Source organism: Cloeon dipterum, chromosome 4 (genome assembly GCF_949628265.1).
Source record: "Cloeon dipterum chromosome 4, ieCloDipt1.1, whole genome shotgun sequence".
NCBI classification, from domain to species: Eukaryota; Metazoa; Arthropoda; class Insecta; order Ephemeroptera; family Baetidae; genus Cloeon; species Cloeon dipterum.
Window position 1 is genome coordinate 26,700,367 of NC_088789.1, and position 20,274 is coordinate 26,720,640.

A 20,274-nucleotide genomic window follows, 5' to 3' on the forward strand; every position below is an offset into this window, starting at 1 on the left:
CTGCTAAATTTCACAATCTATAAACTCAAAATGAATTACTTTACTTGTTTTTGAAGAGAAGCCAAGTTGTGTATATTTTAAATGAACCAAACGAGCAGAAATGCGTGTTTTTAATGAGTTTTTATTTGTCTGAACAAGTCTACAATTATTTACAAGGCAAGATTATGCATAAATATTTTCCTACCAATAAAATGTCAACGCCATCATTCAGGAACAGACTCTTTTCTTACATAGAATCACACAGAAACCCTGCACACATTTCTTATCAACAAGGAGTTGCATCAAAACCGATTGCAAATATTTAATTACAATTAACATATAATATAAAAATGAATGACACCGTTGAGCAAATGAATATTTCCAGTATTATTCGAGTAGTTTATCAGGCAGAGAATGGATAAAAATATACAAAAATATACAGGCAATCTCGACTCCATTATCACAGGCACGCGGAGAGATTTCTAGTCTCTGATCAGTTGTCGGCATCTGACTGAGAGAGTGTTGTGTGCTGCTTAAAATTGCAGGAATTTTTAGGCTTCAGTCGAGATTCAGATTTATCGCGAAGCTATAGAGAGAATCACTTCTTTTGCACAAGAATCAGTTTTTTCGGCAGTTCGCTGTAGATCAAAGGTCGAGCCACTTTGGCCCGAGTCCGCTTTGTGGCGTAATAGGCGATCACGCCACTTGAAAACACAAACACGCAGAGCAGGAAGTACATGAGACCGTGCGATGCGGTGTGTGTAGCCAACTTCAATGCAGATTTCACTTCCGGCGGCAATTCGTCCACACTCTATAGCATAGGGCAATTTGTATCAGATGAGCGAATAAAGAAAATTGATCTCGGTAATTATTACCACTTCAAACCAGCAGACGGGCAGAATCGTGTCCCTCTTGAACCTCTTCATGGGAGCAATGTTCTTTGCTTTGGCGACGAGGTTGATCTGCAGACGAGACTTGCCGCCAAGTGGAACTCCAAATTTCTACCAAACATAATAAAATAATTATTGCTCATTTTAAAAATTTCCATGCATATATTATTGAGAGATTCATGAAAAATGGCAAACTAATTAAAAGCAGAATCTGCATAAACGCCAAAAACATAAAAATTGATGCGTTGCTGTCACGTGCCGTTAGATAAAAAGTTAATAGTTCACAAAAACACTTTAAAAATAGCACCACAAGCAGGGTTCGCCGATTTTGCAATACGCAAAAATGCACCACTGGTTTCTTGCGCAAAAAAAACAGCTGGAAATAATCCACCGGTTTTGGGGTTTACCGCATTTTTCCGAAATTAACCCAAAAAAATCATATTTGGCGCCAAATAAGCCAGAAATTTTGGAAAATTACAAAGAGAATTAATATTTTTGGGGTCTTGGCTTTAATATTGAATTTGTAAAATCCCTATATTTTGGTCATCAGTCATGAGAATTTTTTATCTTCGATAAGAATGCATGTGTTTCGAAAAAAATGCGCAAAATTGCAGTAAAACCAGCAAAAACAGATTTTTTTGCAATGCAGTGGGTTTCTTCAGGAAATTCCGGGTTTTTGCGGACCCTGACCACAAGAACCGCTCGCACAAAATTGATTGTTTTTTTTATCTGGTTAATATTGTGTAATATTTACATGGTGTACGTCCAGATAGAACTGGTGCTTCTCAGCGTCAGGTTTCAATCCATCAACCTCATCCAACAGAGAAGGGTCTCCTTGGAAAAAGTGGGGAAACGAGGCCATGGTTGGGCTGTCTGTAAATGATTTATCAAATTTAGACTTGATTAATAAAAATTTCAAGCCGAAACTAACCAAAGACACAGGGTCCAACGTTGAACAAGCCGTTTTTCGGGCATTTTCCGGAAAGGCAGTAGCACTGGTTTTCCGGGTTGTCGGGCGAGAAGACGTCTTCAGGAGGTGCGTAGCGCACTGCCGGCATGCCGTTGGTGACCATGAACTTGATGGCGTCGAACGGAATGCGCCTGCACAGCTGCGCCAAAAAAATGTAGAGCCTGAGGCCGGAAGCCACCTGTGGCGGCGGGAACATGCTGCCCTCGCTGCCGTCCACCCTGTTGCACTCGTTCGACCTCCACATGCTCAACTTCTTTTTGCCGTTGATCGCGGAGACGATTCCCAGCTTATTGATGTCTAGCATGCCCGTGTTGATGGTGAAACGCATCTCGTCGGTCGAGTTTTTCTGTGAATATAATATTTTTAGAGTCATTTGCCAGAGTGAAATGAGAACTGCAACTCACCCCGACAAGAAGGCCCATTTTGGCCGGCAGATCGCCACTGACCATGTTTAAAAATGGTCTGACCGTATCGTAAATTGCGTCGTCGTAGCCCCAAATGAGGTCTCGGACTTTGATCTTCTCAAAGGGTTCTTTCGTGAAAAAGGAATCCGGCAGTGGATTGAAAGGCAGACCGCCCAACAATTTGTCTAGCTTGTGAACTGTGCCCTGGAGGGAAATTGATGTTTATTAGCATGATAAAGAGTAAATATGCAACTAAGCGCGTTACCAAGACTGTGAAACTTGGAACCATTAGCACGTCATCCAGTGAGCCTTTGGTCAAGACTGGATCAAACTGGTAATTTTTCTTTTCCTGGAAGCTTACAGTGTCGTTTGTGGGGAACACAACGCGCACCTTCTCGAGGGAAAGTCTGCAAAATTGTTACGTAATTTTATTTTATTAAGAAGGTGAAACTGGGACCTTAACTGACAATTAGGGTTTTTAATAATTAGAGCATATTACCTGTAAACATAGGGACCAACTTCCTTCACTTTGAGTTTTTCCTTCCCAGCGGTGAATTCAGCCACGTTCGTGTAGTTAAATACGAAGATATTCACAATTGGCTTCACTGGTGGCTTCACCCAGACATCATATACTTCAGTGTCCTTCTCAATAACCAGTTGCTATAACCAATTATAAGTAATTATGTGAGTTATGTAAGGCATGCAATTATAAAAATATTAATTGGGTAATTAGCGGAATTCATCGCAATTCGCATAGGAACCTTCATTTTATATATTATGCAATTCAATTTAATTTATTTAGGTAGCCCTTTTCTTGAAACAAAGAAATTTGAGTTGACAATGAACTGGAAAAATCCTAAAGGGCCTTTGATTTATGCTCCGGAATTTAATTTCAACAAAAAAGAAATTTGAGTGTGGCTGTTGAGCTGTGCGCAATTTTAACGTCACTCCTTTTCTAAAAAAAATTATGTAAATCAATTAATAACATGCCACTTTATTGTGTTTGGTCATAATCACGGAAGTTTTAAATGCAAGATTTATGGTTCTTGAGCAACGATAAACTACAAAAAAATAAGGAGGAAACAATCTGCCGCAATATATTTTGGTCGCGGCTCCTCAGGGCGTGCTCAATTCGACCTTGGGTCGAATAAAAACCTGTCTCGCTTTTAGGACGAGATCAGTTGGGGAATCCTGCACTCTCTTTGTGGCAATTATATTGCGCTTGTATCTTGAACAATGAATCTTAACATGAGAGCACAGTTTAGAGACGAAAATGCAAATCGGATATCAGGGGAAAACCTCGAAGGTCAAATTATTAACACAAATTCCGCGCAAATTTACCTGAGAAATCACTCTCTCGATCAAGCCAGACTTCCAAATGACGATCATCCCCACGAGTGAAACAACAGCAAAGATCATGATGGAAGCCAGACCTGTAATTTAAAATGCATTTCATGAGCAAAAAAATACAAAAAAAGAGCGATTTGATGATAGGGCAAAATTTATCTCTCCTCTCCATTGTGCAATTCTGAACAAAAATTGTAGCTTTATGCGATTTTAATAATTCTACATAATTTTCTTAAAACGTATTTCCAGCAAACAGGATCTCTGTGAAGATCAAGGCTGCAAAACAGCTCTGAAAGCATTTTCTTGATTTGCCGAGTGTCGATAAGGAAGTGCGTGTACGTGTTCATGAACTGAAAGTCATCCATCAATCACAAGTTTGAGCCGTGTGCCTTGTTTCCAGTTATTGCGCATAATTGCCAAATGTGTGTATTATCAACGCAAATAATAATACAAAACGAAATTCATCGTGCGACGTGTTATGTTTATTCATTGACGTCAGTACGAAATGGAGTCGGCAGACTCGAACGCATTATGATATTGGATTCTAGTGGGAGATAGAAGTTGAGTAGATACTCCGGCAACAACTGTCGTGAACTTGATGACTCAAAATCAAGGTTATTGTAGTATTGGGTGATGGTGTCCGTGTGCCTAAAGAAAGCGATTGTTTTTTTAGGACAAATATTAGGCCGAGGCCAGTGCTATTATCTAGTTCTTAAAACTCGCCAAAGAAATTAATGCTCGTCAATCATTTAAAAGACAGTAAAAATAATCAAATTGAGAGTTTTTCGGTGTAGTTTATTTTTATTTTAATGATGAAATTATCTGGATCTTTCCATTCAATTCTATTTATTTAAGAAATATTTTTAAGAGATCTCAATCAGTCACAACGCAGGAAAAATAAGCCAATTCCCTCTTTTTTTTATTTCAATAATCTTAATTATGCGGTCTGCGCGAGATAAGAATTAATTGGAGAGGGCGCGTCAATATTTTGCTGACTAGGCAAAGCGGATTTGAACGAGTGTGGACAAACATGTGATTACATCAAATTATACATGCGCGCGTGAAGTGCTCACGGTGGTGATGATCGCGAGTAAACATAAGAGCCGAACCGGCAAAAAGGGTTGTTTGTTTGACCAGCAGCGTAGAGACGAATTCGGGGCGTGATTCATTTGACGTAAAGAGACAAATAAGTGGCAATAGGTTTACAAGTGCTTGACCTTCACCTTCAGATAAATTTAAGGCTGAAAATCACCCCATCGGTTTAATCACAAAGAAGCAGCAATGGAGGTCATCATTTTATATTCTGGGCTCACGACGGTTCAACATTTCGAATTTCTCTCGTTTCATGAAAAATCCTTTTTATGTGCAGCACGACGTCAAAGTGCATCCGTGGTAGCTTTTTCATTGAAACGGCAGTTTAATTAGCAATTAGAGTTGACTGGGTACGGATCAATCTTATTGGCGCCGGGAGTGCCTCTATCCCCCCAGAGGTCAATTCGTGGGTCGGGTCAAAGACGGCGGCGTGTGTTATCAACGAAGCACATTTTCGACTACATCCATCCCTTATCACGAGCAGAGCACAAGGCTAGCTCATTTCCAGCGCATTTTTTATTTATGTTTATTTTCCAATAATATTGTTCTGAGTGAGTGAAAACAAGGAAAATACAAAAGAAAACTCATTAAGTCATGTTTAATTTATGGGAAACTGACGGTCAAAGGGTTATTAACGCATAATAGAGTAAAAACTGTTTTTAAATTATGAGGAGTTTATACAAATCACTTTAATTATCAGTGAAATTGAAATAAACACTAGGAAAGTCTTTCGATATTTTGTTCAATGAAAATTTAAAGTAATTTCCAATTATTTATCTTTGAATTTAGTGTCATCAAATACATATTGCACCATTCACTTGGATGTAACAATTTTGCTCGAGCACTATTACAAAATAAAAAATTGTTAACAATGGCAATAAATTAAACCTCGTTGCAAAATTGTCGTTTTAATCTCTCGACTATAACGAGGATGAAGCCTGGTTTAATTTATTGCCATTATGAACACAACCTCGAGTGGTTGCCTATTTCAAAAATTATAAAAAAAAATGTTCTTTAAATAATCCTCTTCAAGTGACTGAACCGAAATGAGCTCTAAAATTCAACTCTGATTTATTATTGAATTAAAATATTTTTTATAGTTTCTGGCCTAATGAATGAAACGCGTGTGAGCCACGTGTTTTTTTTAAGGAGGCCATGTGACGAGTGGTCAGACGGGTGACATATTTTTTTCTGGTGGTCATGAGTTCAGTGGATGCTCATATTTGTCCTCTAAGTTCGTTCATTGTCCAATAGATTTTAGATTAACTAAATTTCATCATCTAATGAACAAAGTTACTTTTACCAACATCATTTTGTCAAAGTAGTAATCACAATAGATTAAAAACAAACATAATAAAAAATTGTCAAATTTAATAAATAATTGTATTAATTTTTCAGATCGTTTTCTCTTTGCGGTTAAATCCTGCTCAAGCACTAAAGCTATCAAAAACATAATTGTCTCTTATATAATAGTGATCGTTATTTGTGAATTATTTTTCTAGCAAATTATTTAGGATAAACTTGCACAAATTATAGATTGAGTATAATATATTTCTTATTTTGCGAACTTCTATTATATAAATTCAGGAAAATCTCAACCATTTTAATCTGTTTTAATTAAAGAATTTAAACGCTGTACTTTCGAATTTGATTAGTGTCCAAAAAAGAGGAAGCTTCATCTGCAAATTAAAATATTTAGCTGAAATCGATGCAATACAACCAGGAGGCATCATAATATCAAACCTTTAATTTTAAGCAATGGAATAGAAGGGTTTCACAAGCAAATTTAAATTTTATTCTTTTGTGGGTTACTGGTTTTCTCTAAGGAAAGATTTTTAATGCGAAATGAATGTGCTTAATTATTGAATATTAATCATAATTGTTAAAATATAAAAAAGAAAACGAATCAACAAGTGTCTATTTTTATTTTATATTATCTTTTCTGGGTTGCATCAACTCAACAGCTCTAGAAAATTGAAATAATGCTTCTTTGAAAATGGCTATATTTATAGCACGCAAAAGAAAATAAATAAATTGCATCTTTAATGGGTCACATTAAAAACAACAAACGTGACATTCCAGTGATTTAGTTTCAACGTACTGCGGACTGATTGAAACACTTAAAAAAAATATTAAATTACTCAATGGCTCGCTTCAAATTGTTCCCACTTCCATTCTTCGAGCTCGGCCAGCGTAGCACTCGACTGCGATAGATGAGGAAGAGGCGAGCTAGCGCGCATTACGAGCAACAAACGGGCCCGGCGGTGCGTGCGTTGATTCGGGCAGGCCGTGTTTTGCTGCCGCAAAAACACACCGGCCTGCAAAAGGCACCGAAACGAGAAATGTGTTCGCGCGGCCTTGAGCCACCTCCGCGTTGTATAATTACATATATACTGCAGCACGCGCATTCACAGGCCTTAGATCCTTTTGCGTGGTAAACAATGCCGCACTTTTTATCACTTTGTGCAAACCGTCAAAACATTTGCCAAGTGCAGTGAATGGTAAATAAGTGTAAAGGGCAACTCCGTGATGCAAAAATAATTAATATTTGATAGTTAAATATTTTCTCACCGAGCGTTTTGAAAATCGAGACGCAGCGTGACGCATCTTCCTTGCCGATCATTTTTCCGGCGGCGCCCTTGGGAGCAGGGTTGTTCATGGCTGCTATGCTGGGTTTCGCCACTCTGACTGGAGCGTAGGTCACGTTCAGTGTGACGTCCACCATGTGTTCTCCGCTCTCTTCGACTGCGCTGTTATATCTGTCCCGACTAGCACGAAACAATTCAGGGGAGTGAGAGCGAACGTCTTATCACTACTCCATCCTCGGACCTCGCGCTCCGAGGAGGGAGAGACGCAGACGAGGTGCCTGCCCGTCTCGCTTCTTCTATAGATATAATCATTAATTCGCTATTATGATATTTATATGATATCTTTCTAGACGCGGCTGTTGCGACCGATGCGCGGACGTGAACCGCCTGACACAAAGGTGCGTTTTTATTTGTTTTTTTTTATAATTTCTCAGTCTCCGTGACAAAGCATAACTTTACTCATTGGTTAACACTTTTGACGCAGAGGTAGGCAAACCCCGAAGGTCAATTTTCATCTAACGTGTGTGAAGTGAGTTTTTTATTTTTATATTTTGGTCATCTATAGAAATGCGAGACATCTGAGCGACGTGTTTTGGGATTGCTTACAAGGAAACCCTGCGGTTCGACCACCTCTAACAAACATGTTATGTTTTTTAGCACTAAGCGTGCACACTTTAGTGCGGTGTTAGCAATTTAGCAAAGCGGTTAAATATCTTGGAAATGGCTTTAAATAAACAAATCCCTATTTACTTTTTTCTTCTTGACTAAAAATAACTTAGTTTTAGGCTGTAATCTTGACGTAATTTTACTATTACGCCTACGGTTGGGGCTGCATGCCTGATGAAGCATTATTTAAGTTAATGTGGAATGATACAGGGCAACAATTGAAAATTATTTGAATTGTCGGATGCCATAAACAATTTGTTCAACAATTTGCAATAATAAAAAAGGACCTTCCTACAGTAAAAATTCAAATTTTGCCGATTTTCTCCAAAATTTGCAGTGCTTGAACATATTTTCTTGGCAGATTCCGATTCCTCTCTTCGAGATCTGTCCAACGGTGTGTGCCACTTGTTGGGGAAACTCTTGCTTTTGAAATTAAATTGGATTTCAAGTAAGGAGACAGCCATTACCATTTGAAAAGCACGGTAACTTTCCAGCCAATTTTCTCAAAAAATTACAGCACTCCTTAGGTCAATTTAGGCTTTAACTGAATCCTAAGGGACGAGTTTATGCATTGGCAACAAGCATTTTCCAGGCTTTTGCAGTATCAATCCTCTTTAAAAGATAAGCACAGTATAGTCTGATGATAATCCATTGTGAATACTTTATTTGGAGCTGTCTAGGTGTTCTTCGTGTTCTTAAAAAAATATTAATAGAGGTTTAATTTGAAACGCGTGCTTTTTGTCATTTTAGGCGCAGTCAAAGCAACCAAATATATAATCGAGGAGATGAGCATTGCATAATCAAATCAGTTACAAGAGGATCGATTTTTTTTGTTATACCAACCAAGGCGTCAGTCAATGAACCTGCCTCATATCAGTGTAAATAATATATATGATGCCAAGGAAAGAGAAGCTGAATATTTAAATATTTTTTGATGTGCTATTCACAAACAGTTGTGAAAGTGGGGAGCATGATGAAATGCTCACATTGAATAAAATAAGAAAAACGTCTTGCAGATTAAAAAACTTTTATTTGCTTTATAAATAGATAAATAGCGCTTTTTTCTTTATCAAAATTATTTGATGTTTGTCTGCAGTGGCACGAAACGATATTATGAGATTAATAATAAAAAAACGCTCTTTGAAAGCCAAATAAGGATTCGATGAAACACGAATTTTCACTTTAGCTGAGGTCCCAGACAGAGTTCTGAATGATCACTTTATGATGGTGCAACGCAGTGCAGTCGTTCGGCAGCACTGGTGGATGCGTATTCGGCAATGGAGTTCCTTCGCTGGCCGATCTGTTGAGATCCCGTCGTTTGTTGTCGAATTTGGCCTCTTTGGCGAGCAGGCGCTCTCTTTGGATTTGGGTTTTCACCTCGACGGGCACGTCAGGGATAGCGTAGGCCATTATTCCTGTCAAGGCGAAAACTATGTGCTGGGACAGAGAGTGAAATATGAGCTTGAAAATGTGGAAATTACATCTAGGAATTTAATTTTAGTGGAGTAACACTATTTGGACAAAAAATTTAAATTTAGTTCCCCATGCGTTAGTGATTCAACTTGAATTTCTATTCTTAGAGATGGTTTATCACAGTAAATTTGAATTTTTTCTAATTCATGATAGCATTTTTCAGAAAATTAAAAATTTTCTAGATTTTAAAGAGGAATGATACTGGAAAAGCCTGGAAAATGCTTGTTGCCAATGCATAAACTCATCCCTTAGGATTCAGTTAAAGCCTAAATTTACCTAAGGAGCGCTGTAGTTTTTTTATAAAATTGGCTGGAAAGTTAGCGTGCTTTTCAAATGGTAATGGCTGTCTCCTTACTTGAAATCCGATTTAATTTCAAAACCAAGAGTTTCCCCAATAAGTGGCATACACCGTTGGACAGATCTCGACGAGAGGAATCGGAATGTGCCAAGAAAATATGTTCGAGCACTGTAAATGTTGGAGAAAATTGGCAAAATTTGAATTTTTACTGTAGGAAGGTCATTTTTTACCATCGCAAATTGTTGAACAAATTATTTATCGGTCAATTGTTTAAGGTATCCAACAATTTAAATAATTTTCAATTTTTGCCCAGTATCATTCCACTTTAAAACTCCTCACTTTAATTTATGTTGCATTATTAGTGCACATAAATTCAAAATTTATCATCTTTTGGTCTAATTTTTATTAAAATATGGAGACAGATTAAAGTTCTTACCTCGAATATCACAACAAAAGCGAGTCGTGCCGCAAATACGTGCCAATACTGGGCTGACAGGTCATATTGGTCTGGACTGCCTGGCGGATTTCTGTACCCTCGGTACCAACATACTGGAGGCTCGGATGCGTTCCGCGACCGTTCCGCGCCCATGCCCTCCGTGTAATCCGTTGTGTTGAAAACTGTTTAGGATTTATTATATAGCTTAACAATTTTGACAATGAGACTCACGAGAAAGGGACGATTGAATGTAGCCCTCCAATGAGCCCGTGGGCGAGTAGCCAATTTTGTACACCATCCGAGGTATGAAGTCACTTGTGTATGCGATCACAAACGCCTGATGGATGAATAAGCAGTGTTCGCAATTAGTCTTGTAAAAGTGTTTTGAATTTACTCACGTTTGAGACGACCGCAGTATATGTAACGCCTTGCAAAATTCCGTACCACGCACCAATATCCGCGACTCTTTCAGCTAACGACCTCCTCGCTTGTGTCAGCATTTTATAAGCGTCTAATCGAAGCTCAGCCACATTGTTCAGAAGGGCGAAAAGCGGTGCCAAGGGGAAGGCTGCCACAAACATGGTCACAAATCCGTACTGCAAGACTAGAAAGCACAATTTCTTCATAAATTCATCACTTTAAATTGTGATAAAAGGGCAAAAACCTCTGCCCTAGACAGAAGCCTATATTTTTAAATTTTATCAAGCCGTTTTGGCTCGCATTTTTGAGCGCATGCACTGCTATGTGAGAATACGTGCGATGTTTGGGGTCTATTGTGGGCTGATTAGCGCCTATACATTTGATTCTATTGCACATTCGGATTAGGAAGGATTGCGAAAGCTTTCCAGCATGCGTGAATTGATTTCGCGGGACGAATGACGAATGTCTAGCGTTTCAATAAAAAGACCTCGGTGCTGGGGCAGTAAAACATGAGCTGATCCTTTTCTGGGCTGGGCTTCCTCCAATGAGGCCCGTGCGCCCATTGGATGATATTGGAACACGCGAGTTGTTCGTTATCAGGGAGTCAACCCATCACGAAAGAGGCGAACCGATAAAAAATTATGTTATTAAAAATTAACTCGTACCCATTTCCAAATATTCCTGAAACAGGGCCAATCTGCCACTGTCCTGCAGTTGATAGTCTTCTTCCCATCTTCTCAGCGGTCGTTCTTTGTTGTCGGTTTTCGCCATGTGGCTTCTCTTCCTCCACCAATTCTCCAATTTCCTGTGTGCAGTTTCCTTTTGTTGCATCATAATTAAAAATTTCTTTGGTATTATTACGGTAGCAAAAGCTCGATGAAATTATTGAATCCTTGCTTGCCGACCATGATGATGGCTAGTTGAATGCACAGTTCTGATAAACAGCCTGCTGGATCGCACACGTCGCCTTTCAGCCTTAGAAACTCGGAACTTCGCGCATGCTGGTCCCCAGGGTGCACGAAAAATCGGCCCTGGATCAGGATGATGTTTATTATATTTTATAGAATCTATTATGATATAAAATCTACCTTGAAAAATGCGATGTAAATCAGTGACGAGTAAAAGTTCATAAATTCAAACACGAATATTTTGAACGTGAAACTATCTTCAAATTCAGTCTGCGTTCGTGGATTTTCCAAGTTGGTCAGCCACAATGCCAGTCTGTGATAAAACTGGAATAAATTCATTAATTTTCGCATTGGGAAAATATATTATGAAATCATCTACCCTGGTAAGAAGCACAATAATTATCAAGTTGATCATTGCTGCTGACATGGAAGTCAAGATTTTGGCATTTCGCTTCATAAACGCGTCTCCGTTCCGGTACAGCACCGCCACTGCAGACAGTCTGTACAAGATCGTGCCCACTACTGCGCACATGACGATGCACACCTGCAATAATTGCAGTTGCGCGTTCATCGACTCATTTAACGCACGCCTGAGACCTTACCATGAACAGGACAATAGAACCAGAGGCTACAATCCTCCTCGATCTATCCCAGAGAGTAAGGAACGGTTCCCTCCTACCCGTCACAGGGTTAACCCTGAAGGTTTTTACCGAGGTCTCGAACTCGGGTCGCGGCTCTTGGTCCTCCTCAACGAACTGCAGGTCCCATTCCCACGCGATGACGGCTTGTCTCCTTTTCCACAACTCCAGAAATGTAGTGGCTGTTGAGAAATTATTTATAAATCTTTTATTGGAGGGAATTTAGGATTTACTTACCCCAAAAGGACATAAAAATGGCGAAGAAAACGGTGGCAGGGTTGTCAAAAAGGTATGTTACTTTGGCAAAAAAACACGAGTCTTTTAGTTGCTGATATTGGCAAGCTTTGTCGCACAATGGACACAGGGTGATGTTCCCTGCACTCTTGGGGTTGCAAATCTCCATGCTAGAAGAAGTATAAATATATGAGCAGTTATTTGCGAGATTGGAGGTCGATTGGACGCGATTTTTCAGCGTTGAAATTTTTAGATGGCAGTCATATTTGCTTAAAGTACTTGTTAATAGATGGTGAAATTCCAAATTTGAAGCTCGGGAATGGGGGTGTTCCCTATTTTTTTGGTATCTCAAAAATACCCTAAAAACGAATTCTGTTAATGAATTCTAAACTGCAACTCTTGACTGCATTGAGGTATCACCTTGAAATTTTCACTACCCAACCTAGTTTTTAATCCTGAACAACTTTTGCATTTACAAAAAAATCCCAGGTCAAAGGTCAAGGTCACCTTTTGCGACCTTTTTTGAAAATTCAAAATTAAGGGATGATAGCCCCTTACGATTTTTTTGGGGTTCAGGGCTGAAATGTAGCCCGTGAAATTCTACACAAGTACACCAAGTTTCATAGGTGCAATCGCGATAATTTTGCTGCAATTCGAATTTGAAGTTTGAAAACCTGCTCGAGGCCGCTTGACCGCGCATGCACTTTGAGCGGCGAGTTTACCTCTTGTTCTTCAAGTTGATTTTTTTCGCATTTCACTTGCTTAGAAACACCAAGAGGGCCTAGGGTAGACCAAGGAAGGTCGAAATCGACCTTCAGGGTCTGTCCCTTACGTGACCCTGAGATACAAAATTTCGAAAATTTCCAATTTCATCGAACTTGGTGTCTTTTTATAGGTTTTCACCACCGCACAGCTCAAATATACAGCCAAAATTGCCGAATGAAAATCCTGAAACCAGTTCTTGAAGTAATTGTGGTAGCCATTCATCCAGACGTGATGTGCAAAATGGTCAAAATTTTAAAATCTTAAATTTATGAAAAGATGCTTCTATTTTGCACACATGAAGTTCATAATGTGCTGATAATAAAGGATCTTATGCTTAATACTATGAAAAAATGTTATTAAATGCACTGGCAAATAAGCTACTTTTAAAAACCAAAAATTTTTGTTTCCTTTCATTTTCAAATAAAAATTTTAAACATGTAATTTTTTGTTATTTGCTCAAAATAATTTTTTAATTTTTTAAAAAAAACAAGTGTTAATTTTTAACACTCAATATGAACTTTGTGTGTACAAAACAGAAGAATCATATCATAAATTAAAGATTTCAAAATTTGACCATTTTTAACGTCTGGATTTTTGGCTAGTACCCCAAATATTTCAAGAACCGGTTTCAGGATTTTCATTCGGCAGTTTTGGCTGTACATTTGAGCTGTGCGGTGGTGAAAACCTATAAAAAGACACCAAGTTCGATGAAATTGGAAATTTTCGAAATTTTGTATCTCAGGGTCACGTAAGGGACAGACCCTGAAGGTCGATTTCGACCTTCCTTGGTCTACCCTAGGCCCTCTTGGTGTTTCTAAGCAAGTGAAATGCGAAAAAAATCAACTTGAAGAACGAGAGGCGAACTCGCCGCTCTGAGTGCATGCGCGGTCAAGCGGCCTCGAGCAGTTTTTCAAACTTCAAATTCGAATTGCAGCAAAATTATCGTGATTGCACCTATGAAACTTGGTGTACTTGTGTAGAATTTCACGGGCTACATTTCAGCCCTGAACCCCAAAAAAATCGTAGGGGGCTATCATCCCTTAATTTTGAATTTTCAAAAAAAGGTCGCAAAAGGTGACCTTGACCTTTGACCTGGGATTTTTTTGTAAATGCAAAAGTTGTTCAGGATTAAAAACTAGGTTGAGTGGTGAAAATTTCAAGGTGATACCTCAATGCAGTCAAGAGTTGCAGTTTACAATTCATTAACTGAATTCGATTTTCGGGTATTTTTGAGATACCGAAAAAATAGGGAACGCCCCCATTCCCGAGCTTCAAATTCGGAATTTCACCATCTATTAACAAGTACTTTAAGCAAATATGACTGCCACCTACAAATTTCAACGCTGAAAAATCGCGTCCAATCGACCTCCAATCTCGCAAATAACTGCTCATATATTTTATTTTTGTTGATCTAAAGTTTTTAATTAAACCTGGGAATGTTGTCCTTCGAGTTCAGGGAGAAACAGCCGTAAAGGAAGCACAGCAGACCCACCACGGCCGCTGGGATCAGCATTTCCGTGTAAAACCCCAGCCACGCGAAGTAGAGGCCAATTTTGTCTCCGAAATACTTTCGCACCTGCCACAACGGCTGCTTTTTGTACCAGGTGCCTGCTCTCGCCCAATTCAGGTACAAGATCTGCCCAAAACACTTGAATTGATCAATCTTTTTTTTTAAAAAAATGTGGATTCCGTACCCTTCTGTCCAACCGGTCTATGCCCTCAGGAGGGTCTTTGTCGTATCTGCCCTCGTGCAGGGGATAGGCAGCCAAAAAGGTTTGATTGTTTAACAACCGTCGAATGCCAACCTGGTGTTAAATGCAAAAGTTAAGGGAAGAAGGAAGTTTTCTTTATTTTATCCTGCCAAAAAGTTAATTTCGTTTGCACTCTGATTTTGGAAAAGAGGATCCGCATATAATTTAACTAATTTAATGAACTGAAATTAGTTTCCAAAAGTGTTTCTGAGAGAAAGTGCTGTAATTAATTCCTTCACTAACTTGATAAAAAGCTAGAAATACTTAAAATGTAAATCTAGGACCAAGCTTTTAACATATGATTTGATCCTTTCCCTTTATGATACCCTGCGGAAGATTGCAAAAATGCTTGGAATAAAATTATTAAATGATCTACATACCTTTTCTTTATCATGATCGTCGTATCGGCATCTCATCATGATTTGCCACGCGACTTGACTTCTTTGGGCCGAGGTATAGTCCAGTTCTCTATCTTTAACTACAAACCTGAAAATTTTAAAATTGACACGTTAAAAACAGAAAGAAATAATTATTTCATTCAGCCCGGCGTTGACACGATACTGTGCCGCAAGGCAGACGTGTAGCACCGGTTGCGTGTGTATTAACTCACTTCTCTTCCTTAGGTTTGGCAAGAGCGGACGCGTAAAAAGAGGGCTCTTGTCTTTCAAGCTCAATGCCTAACATTGCGCTGAATCTCCTCAACGCGCTTTGCCGCGGGGCGATTTCACTTTCACTTTCAACCGGTGGAATTATTTCCTCCCTACCCCCATTTTCTTTCAACTGTCAAGGCAGAAATCATGAAAAGAAAAATTTAACGCTTGTTTGGCTTACCCAAGTTGTCGATGAAACTGTGATGAACCTCTGTCACATTCAAAAATAGCTGTCAGTATCAAAACCAAATTTAAAAAAAATTACTCTACCTTAATGGGCATTTTGAGATTCATTATGCTAGCATATCTGCGCATCACTCTCCATGGCACGTGGATTTTTATAAAGCAAGTTCTTCTGTCAAACGAGTCCTGATGTGAGCAGAAGAGATTTTTTTATTTCTGTGTTTGTCCATATGTTCTAATTACGGTTCTACCTCCTTCCTCTCCAACTCAAGTTGCAATCCTTCAGCCTCGAGATTCTTCTGAAAAGTTTCCCTTTTCTCACGCCTCCTCTCTTCAGCGACTTCAAGAGCGTCGCCCTCCTCGTAAGCCAACACATAGTCAATGGGTCGTATTCCGTCTCGGAACAAAAGGCTTTGCGAGTCCTCGTCCTGAAATGTTAAAAAATTATAATCCCAACAATTCCATTCGTTGCATTTCAAAAGGAATGAATTATAATGTATAAAAAGCAACGCAAGTATGCGTTAAAATGAATCAGATATTTTTTTTTAATTAATTCGTCGCACGTCACACTTGTGAATACAAGTCTCTTTACGTTTGGATTCCATAACTGCGCGCCGGATGAGCCATGTGGTCGTCGCCACTGAGCTGATCTCCAGCTTGCCCTGTTCGCAGATCCCGGTTTTAAAAATTCACGCGTAGGCGTGAAATCCATACTGTTAGGTGTTCCTGGAAGGGCTGAGTCGGCTTCCAAAGAGCTTCCTTCATTTCCTGTTGCGCCTGAATAAGAGTTTATTAATTTGTTGCCACTCGTCGGAAATTGCTTTTGCACCTTCAGGGTTAGTCTGTTGCCCTGATGATGCGTCGTCCTTGAGTTCGTGGAAGTCATGGCTGACGGCTTCTCCGTAAGAACGTCGCCATATTTCGCTTTGGCCAACGTTGAATTTCGCATCCACTGTAATTAAAATATTTATAGCGATTTGTGGATTGTTTTATGACCCGGCCGGACAGGAACTACGGTTAATTTTCGATTATACACTGCATGGTTAACTCACTTTCGAAGCTTACAAAATTCTTGCCAATCATCTTCACTTAATATTGGTCTCGGGAACTGGTAACAAAATTTAAATGCGCATTCATTGATAGCGGAGAAGCACAAACTCGCTTGGTTATCTGTTCCTTCTAACATTGATTTATTTACTACACTGAAGAATTAAACAAAAAGCGTTTTAGTAATATATAGGAGGAATTGATTCTCCCTCTACAAATTTGTGTGTAATTATTAACCCATTACTCTATCACTGTAAATGCGTTCACTTTCCTCAGACTTCAATCATCGGCTCTTGCATTTATATATTTTTATTATTTGCCAAAAGTTAATGACGGATTTGTGAGTCTCCTGACATTAAATTCAGTACCGCTCGCAGAATCATGTAAATATTAAACAGAATTAATTTAAATTGACGCAAGCTTCCTATTTGCAAACGTCGACTTAATCGAATTCTCTGATGTCTCTCATCACAGGAAGTCTGTTACTCTGTTTCTTCTGATAAAATTTAATCAATTTCACAGCAAATGATTAAATGAAGTGAAGGGGGCACTGGTCTTGCAGTTAGTCAATTAGTGGTAGAATAAGATAAATATCAGCGTTAAAATTATATTAAAAATAAATTAACTGAATCTTTCAATAAAGTTTAACAAATTATCGGATATTTCTCCTGTCAAGAATATTTGGAATGATTTACATGCATTTTTTCTATTTTCATTCAGTCAAAAGCTTTAGTTTTGTAGGAAATTAAAGTTTTTGAATAGGGGACAGTCAAGAAAGATTCGATTTCAAACATGTTAGACTTTTTTTAAAGAAATTTATGAAAGAACGGAAAACTCGGAGAGGACTTAAAGCAACAGAGAAATGCCAAGTGGAAATTCTTACCGGATGAGTGTCGGTGGTGTGCCACCCTCGAGGTCATGTCACGTAGTCCACCCGCCGTGCACTGAGGCGCTCCTCGAGCCGCGTGCCATGTGTTCCCCACCACGCTGCGCTCCAGCGAGTCCCTCGGCGGTTCTAATTACGCCAAAAACCGCGGCGCAGGTCGTAAAATAATAAAGAGCACACTGGCGGACACACACGTACGCTAATTCTTCTCCAGCACTGCGGTCGCTCTCTACTTAATAAAAATTGTAATCAAACTGCTGCAAGTGAGCAGCGCCGCCGTTAGCGGTAATTTATCTGCTGACAGTGTCGATATTCCCCGAGTGGATATATGTATAACACATCCATACAGCTCCTCATCTTTTCACCTGTCACTCCAACACTGCACAATGCACGACCGCGGACCTTGACCTTCTCGCTCATAATCACACAATGCGCGCCCGGAACAACGGATTAGCGATATACATACCGATTTTCGCATTCTTTTTGTTCAATGAAAGTAAAAATGTGTTATCTTTTTATCACTGCTGCTCTAACAACCTCACAAATTTCAAAATCCTTTATGAATGGCTTGAAACGAAATTTTAATTCGTTTTTGACACAGTTAGATAAATTATTTTAAGGACTTGATAAATAAAGACACCAAATTGTAATTGATAGATCAACCTTTTCTATCCTTTCAGATAAGAAGTACGGCATACTTTTATTTATATTTTAGAAAGCTGTAATTTGAAAAATGTGTCCCGGTAAAAATAAAATAAAATAAATTTAATATAACACGACACCTTATTCATTTTTCAACGTTTTTAAATTTTTATCTCACTCTCTTGATCTCGTTCGCTCTATTGTCATGCGTGAGTCTTTCACACCACCGCCCATACATGCAGTGAGATTAAAAAAAAAACTCATCGCACTGTGTTGAATATTAGATCAGTTCTATACGTGCTAGCGGGTGTGTTCAGCCACCCTGGCTGACAGAAGAGTCATCGCTGTTATATTATTGTTGTCGCAAATGGGAGCATACGCTCGCGTCATGCAAGAATGCAGCTAAATAATAAATAGCAAGCCAACATAGACCACGGAGTTTTTGTCACAAAGATCACGCGAGACTTGCAGGTGCACTTCAATGATTAATAACTTCAGCTGCTCTAGCTGATAGATTATTTGGAGTATTTAAGATCTTCAAATGGTCACATCTGTGGCACACGCAGTTATAACTTTAATGTTTTAATATTTTCCTCTAATTTTAGTGATTCAGGGGACCCAGAATAAGTTGAATGAGAAATAAAATAGGCATTTTTCTTGGAATTAAAACCTAATATGTATTTTAAAGTTCAATATTTGTCAATTAGGGTAACACAATTTCATCACGACCTGAAAACCCATGCCAACAAGGGTTATCCTTTGTTTGGATCCGCCTTTAGAAAAATAAGAAATTGCATTGATTACGAAAAAAAAGAATTAAAAGTGTGTATGTATTGGCATGACTCAACAGACCCATAAAATCAAATGATAAAAATACTCGATTCCAGCAGGTCAAAATGAATTTTTCATAAATAAAATGTTTATAACTTTCAGGTATCTTTTTTATCTGTTATTCCTTTCTGAATATGATTTGCCCTTGGCACCAATCAACATTCGCATTGTCGAAAGTGCCAAGGGACGTCTCAGCAAAGTCCTTGAAATTTCCCTAATTTGCGTACGACTTTTTTCGCTTTTAGCAGTTATATGGGCCTCACGTTCTTGGCCCTGCGGGTAGCCAATAAAGCGAGTACGCTTGCAACTCTAGAGACGCTGCTCATGAAAGCTTAATGCGTATTGATCTGAATTTGCCAGCAGGTCAGAATCAACAGGGACATAAGCAAATAGTAAATATTGGGTACCGCACAAGTCGATAAAAACATTCGACACACTCGTGTCAAGGCGGTATGCTCATACCGCAGTCTGTTGCTTGGAAACGAATCGAGAGATTTATTACCATATTTAGGGGAAATATTTATTTGCGTACAGAACGCAACAGATTCTTTGTACAATAAATTGAGGTTTTTAGCGAGTCAAGAGGGGTCGAGCTAGCAATAAATTATCTGTGGATTAAAGAAGACAGGCCGACAATTCAGAGCATTTTGCGTTGTTGCCAATAGCAAAGTACTTCATGTAGTTAATATTTTGTGAAATTTTGCAACAGCTTGTCTCTACAATAGTAAAATCAGGACAGAGAAAAATTAAATATCATTTTTGGCTAAATTTATCGGAAAATTAAATTAAATTTTTACGTAATTTTTTGTTGGATATCGTCACGATCTATCCAATTGTGTTAATTATGAGCTAAATTTCCCTTCTGGCGAAACAAATCATGTTTTCCAATAAGGAGACCGTATTAGCACACAAACTTTTGGGCTCAAAAATTTAAACGGCAACCTAGGGCGTTTTTTAGCATTTTCCTAATTTCAAAAAAAGGTCAATCACAAATTTTCTGCAAAGTTTTACTCTATTGTATCGTATTATTGTTATATAATTTATAAAAGCACACACTTTTCCAAGTTAACGAGCTTGCTCATTAATTAAAAGAGAAGGCAGAAAGCACGAAGGAATACACATACGCTTTTCTTTGTGTGCGTAATAAAGCTAGGCGCGCGTCATCGCTGGCGCAAA

At 38.7% G+C, this 20,274-nt stretch overlaps 2 protein-coding genes across 4 annotated transcripts; both read right to left on the bottom strand.

The window, feature by feature from the left end:
• Positions 1 to 101: 101 nt before the first annotated feature.
• On the bottom strand, positions 102 to 7,467 carry LOC135942593 (platelet glycoprotein 4-like). Its single transcript, XM_065488781.1, has 9 exons — positions 7,254 to 7,467; positions 3,585 to 3,676; positions 2,743 to 2,903; positions 2,509 to 2,650; positions 2,244 to 2,447; positions 1,801 to 2,185; positions 1,624 to 1,742; positions 855 to 980; positions 102 to 790 (listed from the first exon to the last, which is right to left on the bottom strand). Exons 1-9 carry the CDS (start codon positions 7,405 to 7,407, stop codon positions 578 to 580), a joined length of 1,596 nt encoding a protein of 531 aa, XP_065344853.1. The 5' UTR covers positions 7,408 to 7,467; the 3' UTR covers positions 102 to 577.
• Positions 7,468 to 8,946: 1,479 nt separating this feature from the next.
• LOC135943051 (anoctamin-4-like) lies at positions 8,947 to 17,855 on the bottom strand. Of its 3 annotated transcripts, none has more exons than XM_065489443.1 (20): positions 17,623 to 17,855; positions 16,522 to 16,644; positions 16,285 to 16,460; positions 15,944 to 16,120; positions 15,780 to 15,878; positions 15,691 to 15,720; positions 15,470 to 15,639; positions 15,240 to 15,345; positions 14,803 to 14,913; positions 14,539 to 14,744; positions 12,347 to 12,513; positions 12,074 to 12,291; positions 11,851 to 12,015; positions 11,652 to 11,795; positions 11,425 to 11,594; positions 11,229 to 11,368; positions 10,542 to 10,747; positions 10,375 to 10,480; positions 10,144 to 10,325; positions 8,947 to 9,373 (listed from the first exon to the last, which is right to left on the bottom strand). In XM_065489443.1, the coding sequence occupies exons 1-20, from the start codon at positions 17,657 to 17,659 to the stop codon at positions 9,119 to 9,121; spliced, it is 2,988 nt and encodes a 995-aa protein (XP_065345515.1). In that variant the 5' UTR covers positions 17,660 to 17,855; the 3' UTR covers positions 8,947 to 9,118. The 3 variants fall into 3 exon arrangements, with proteins under 3 accessions (XP_065345515.1, XP_065345513.1, XP_065345514.1); XM_065489441.1 differs by having other exon boundaries at positions 16,285 to 16,469; positions 17,623 to 17,854; XM_065489442.1 differs by lacking the exon at positions 17,623 to 17,855 and adding an exon at positions 16,745 to 16,811 and having other exon boundaries at positions 16,285 to 16,469.
• Positions 17,856 to 20,274: the final 2,419 nt, after the last annotated feature.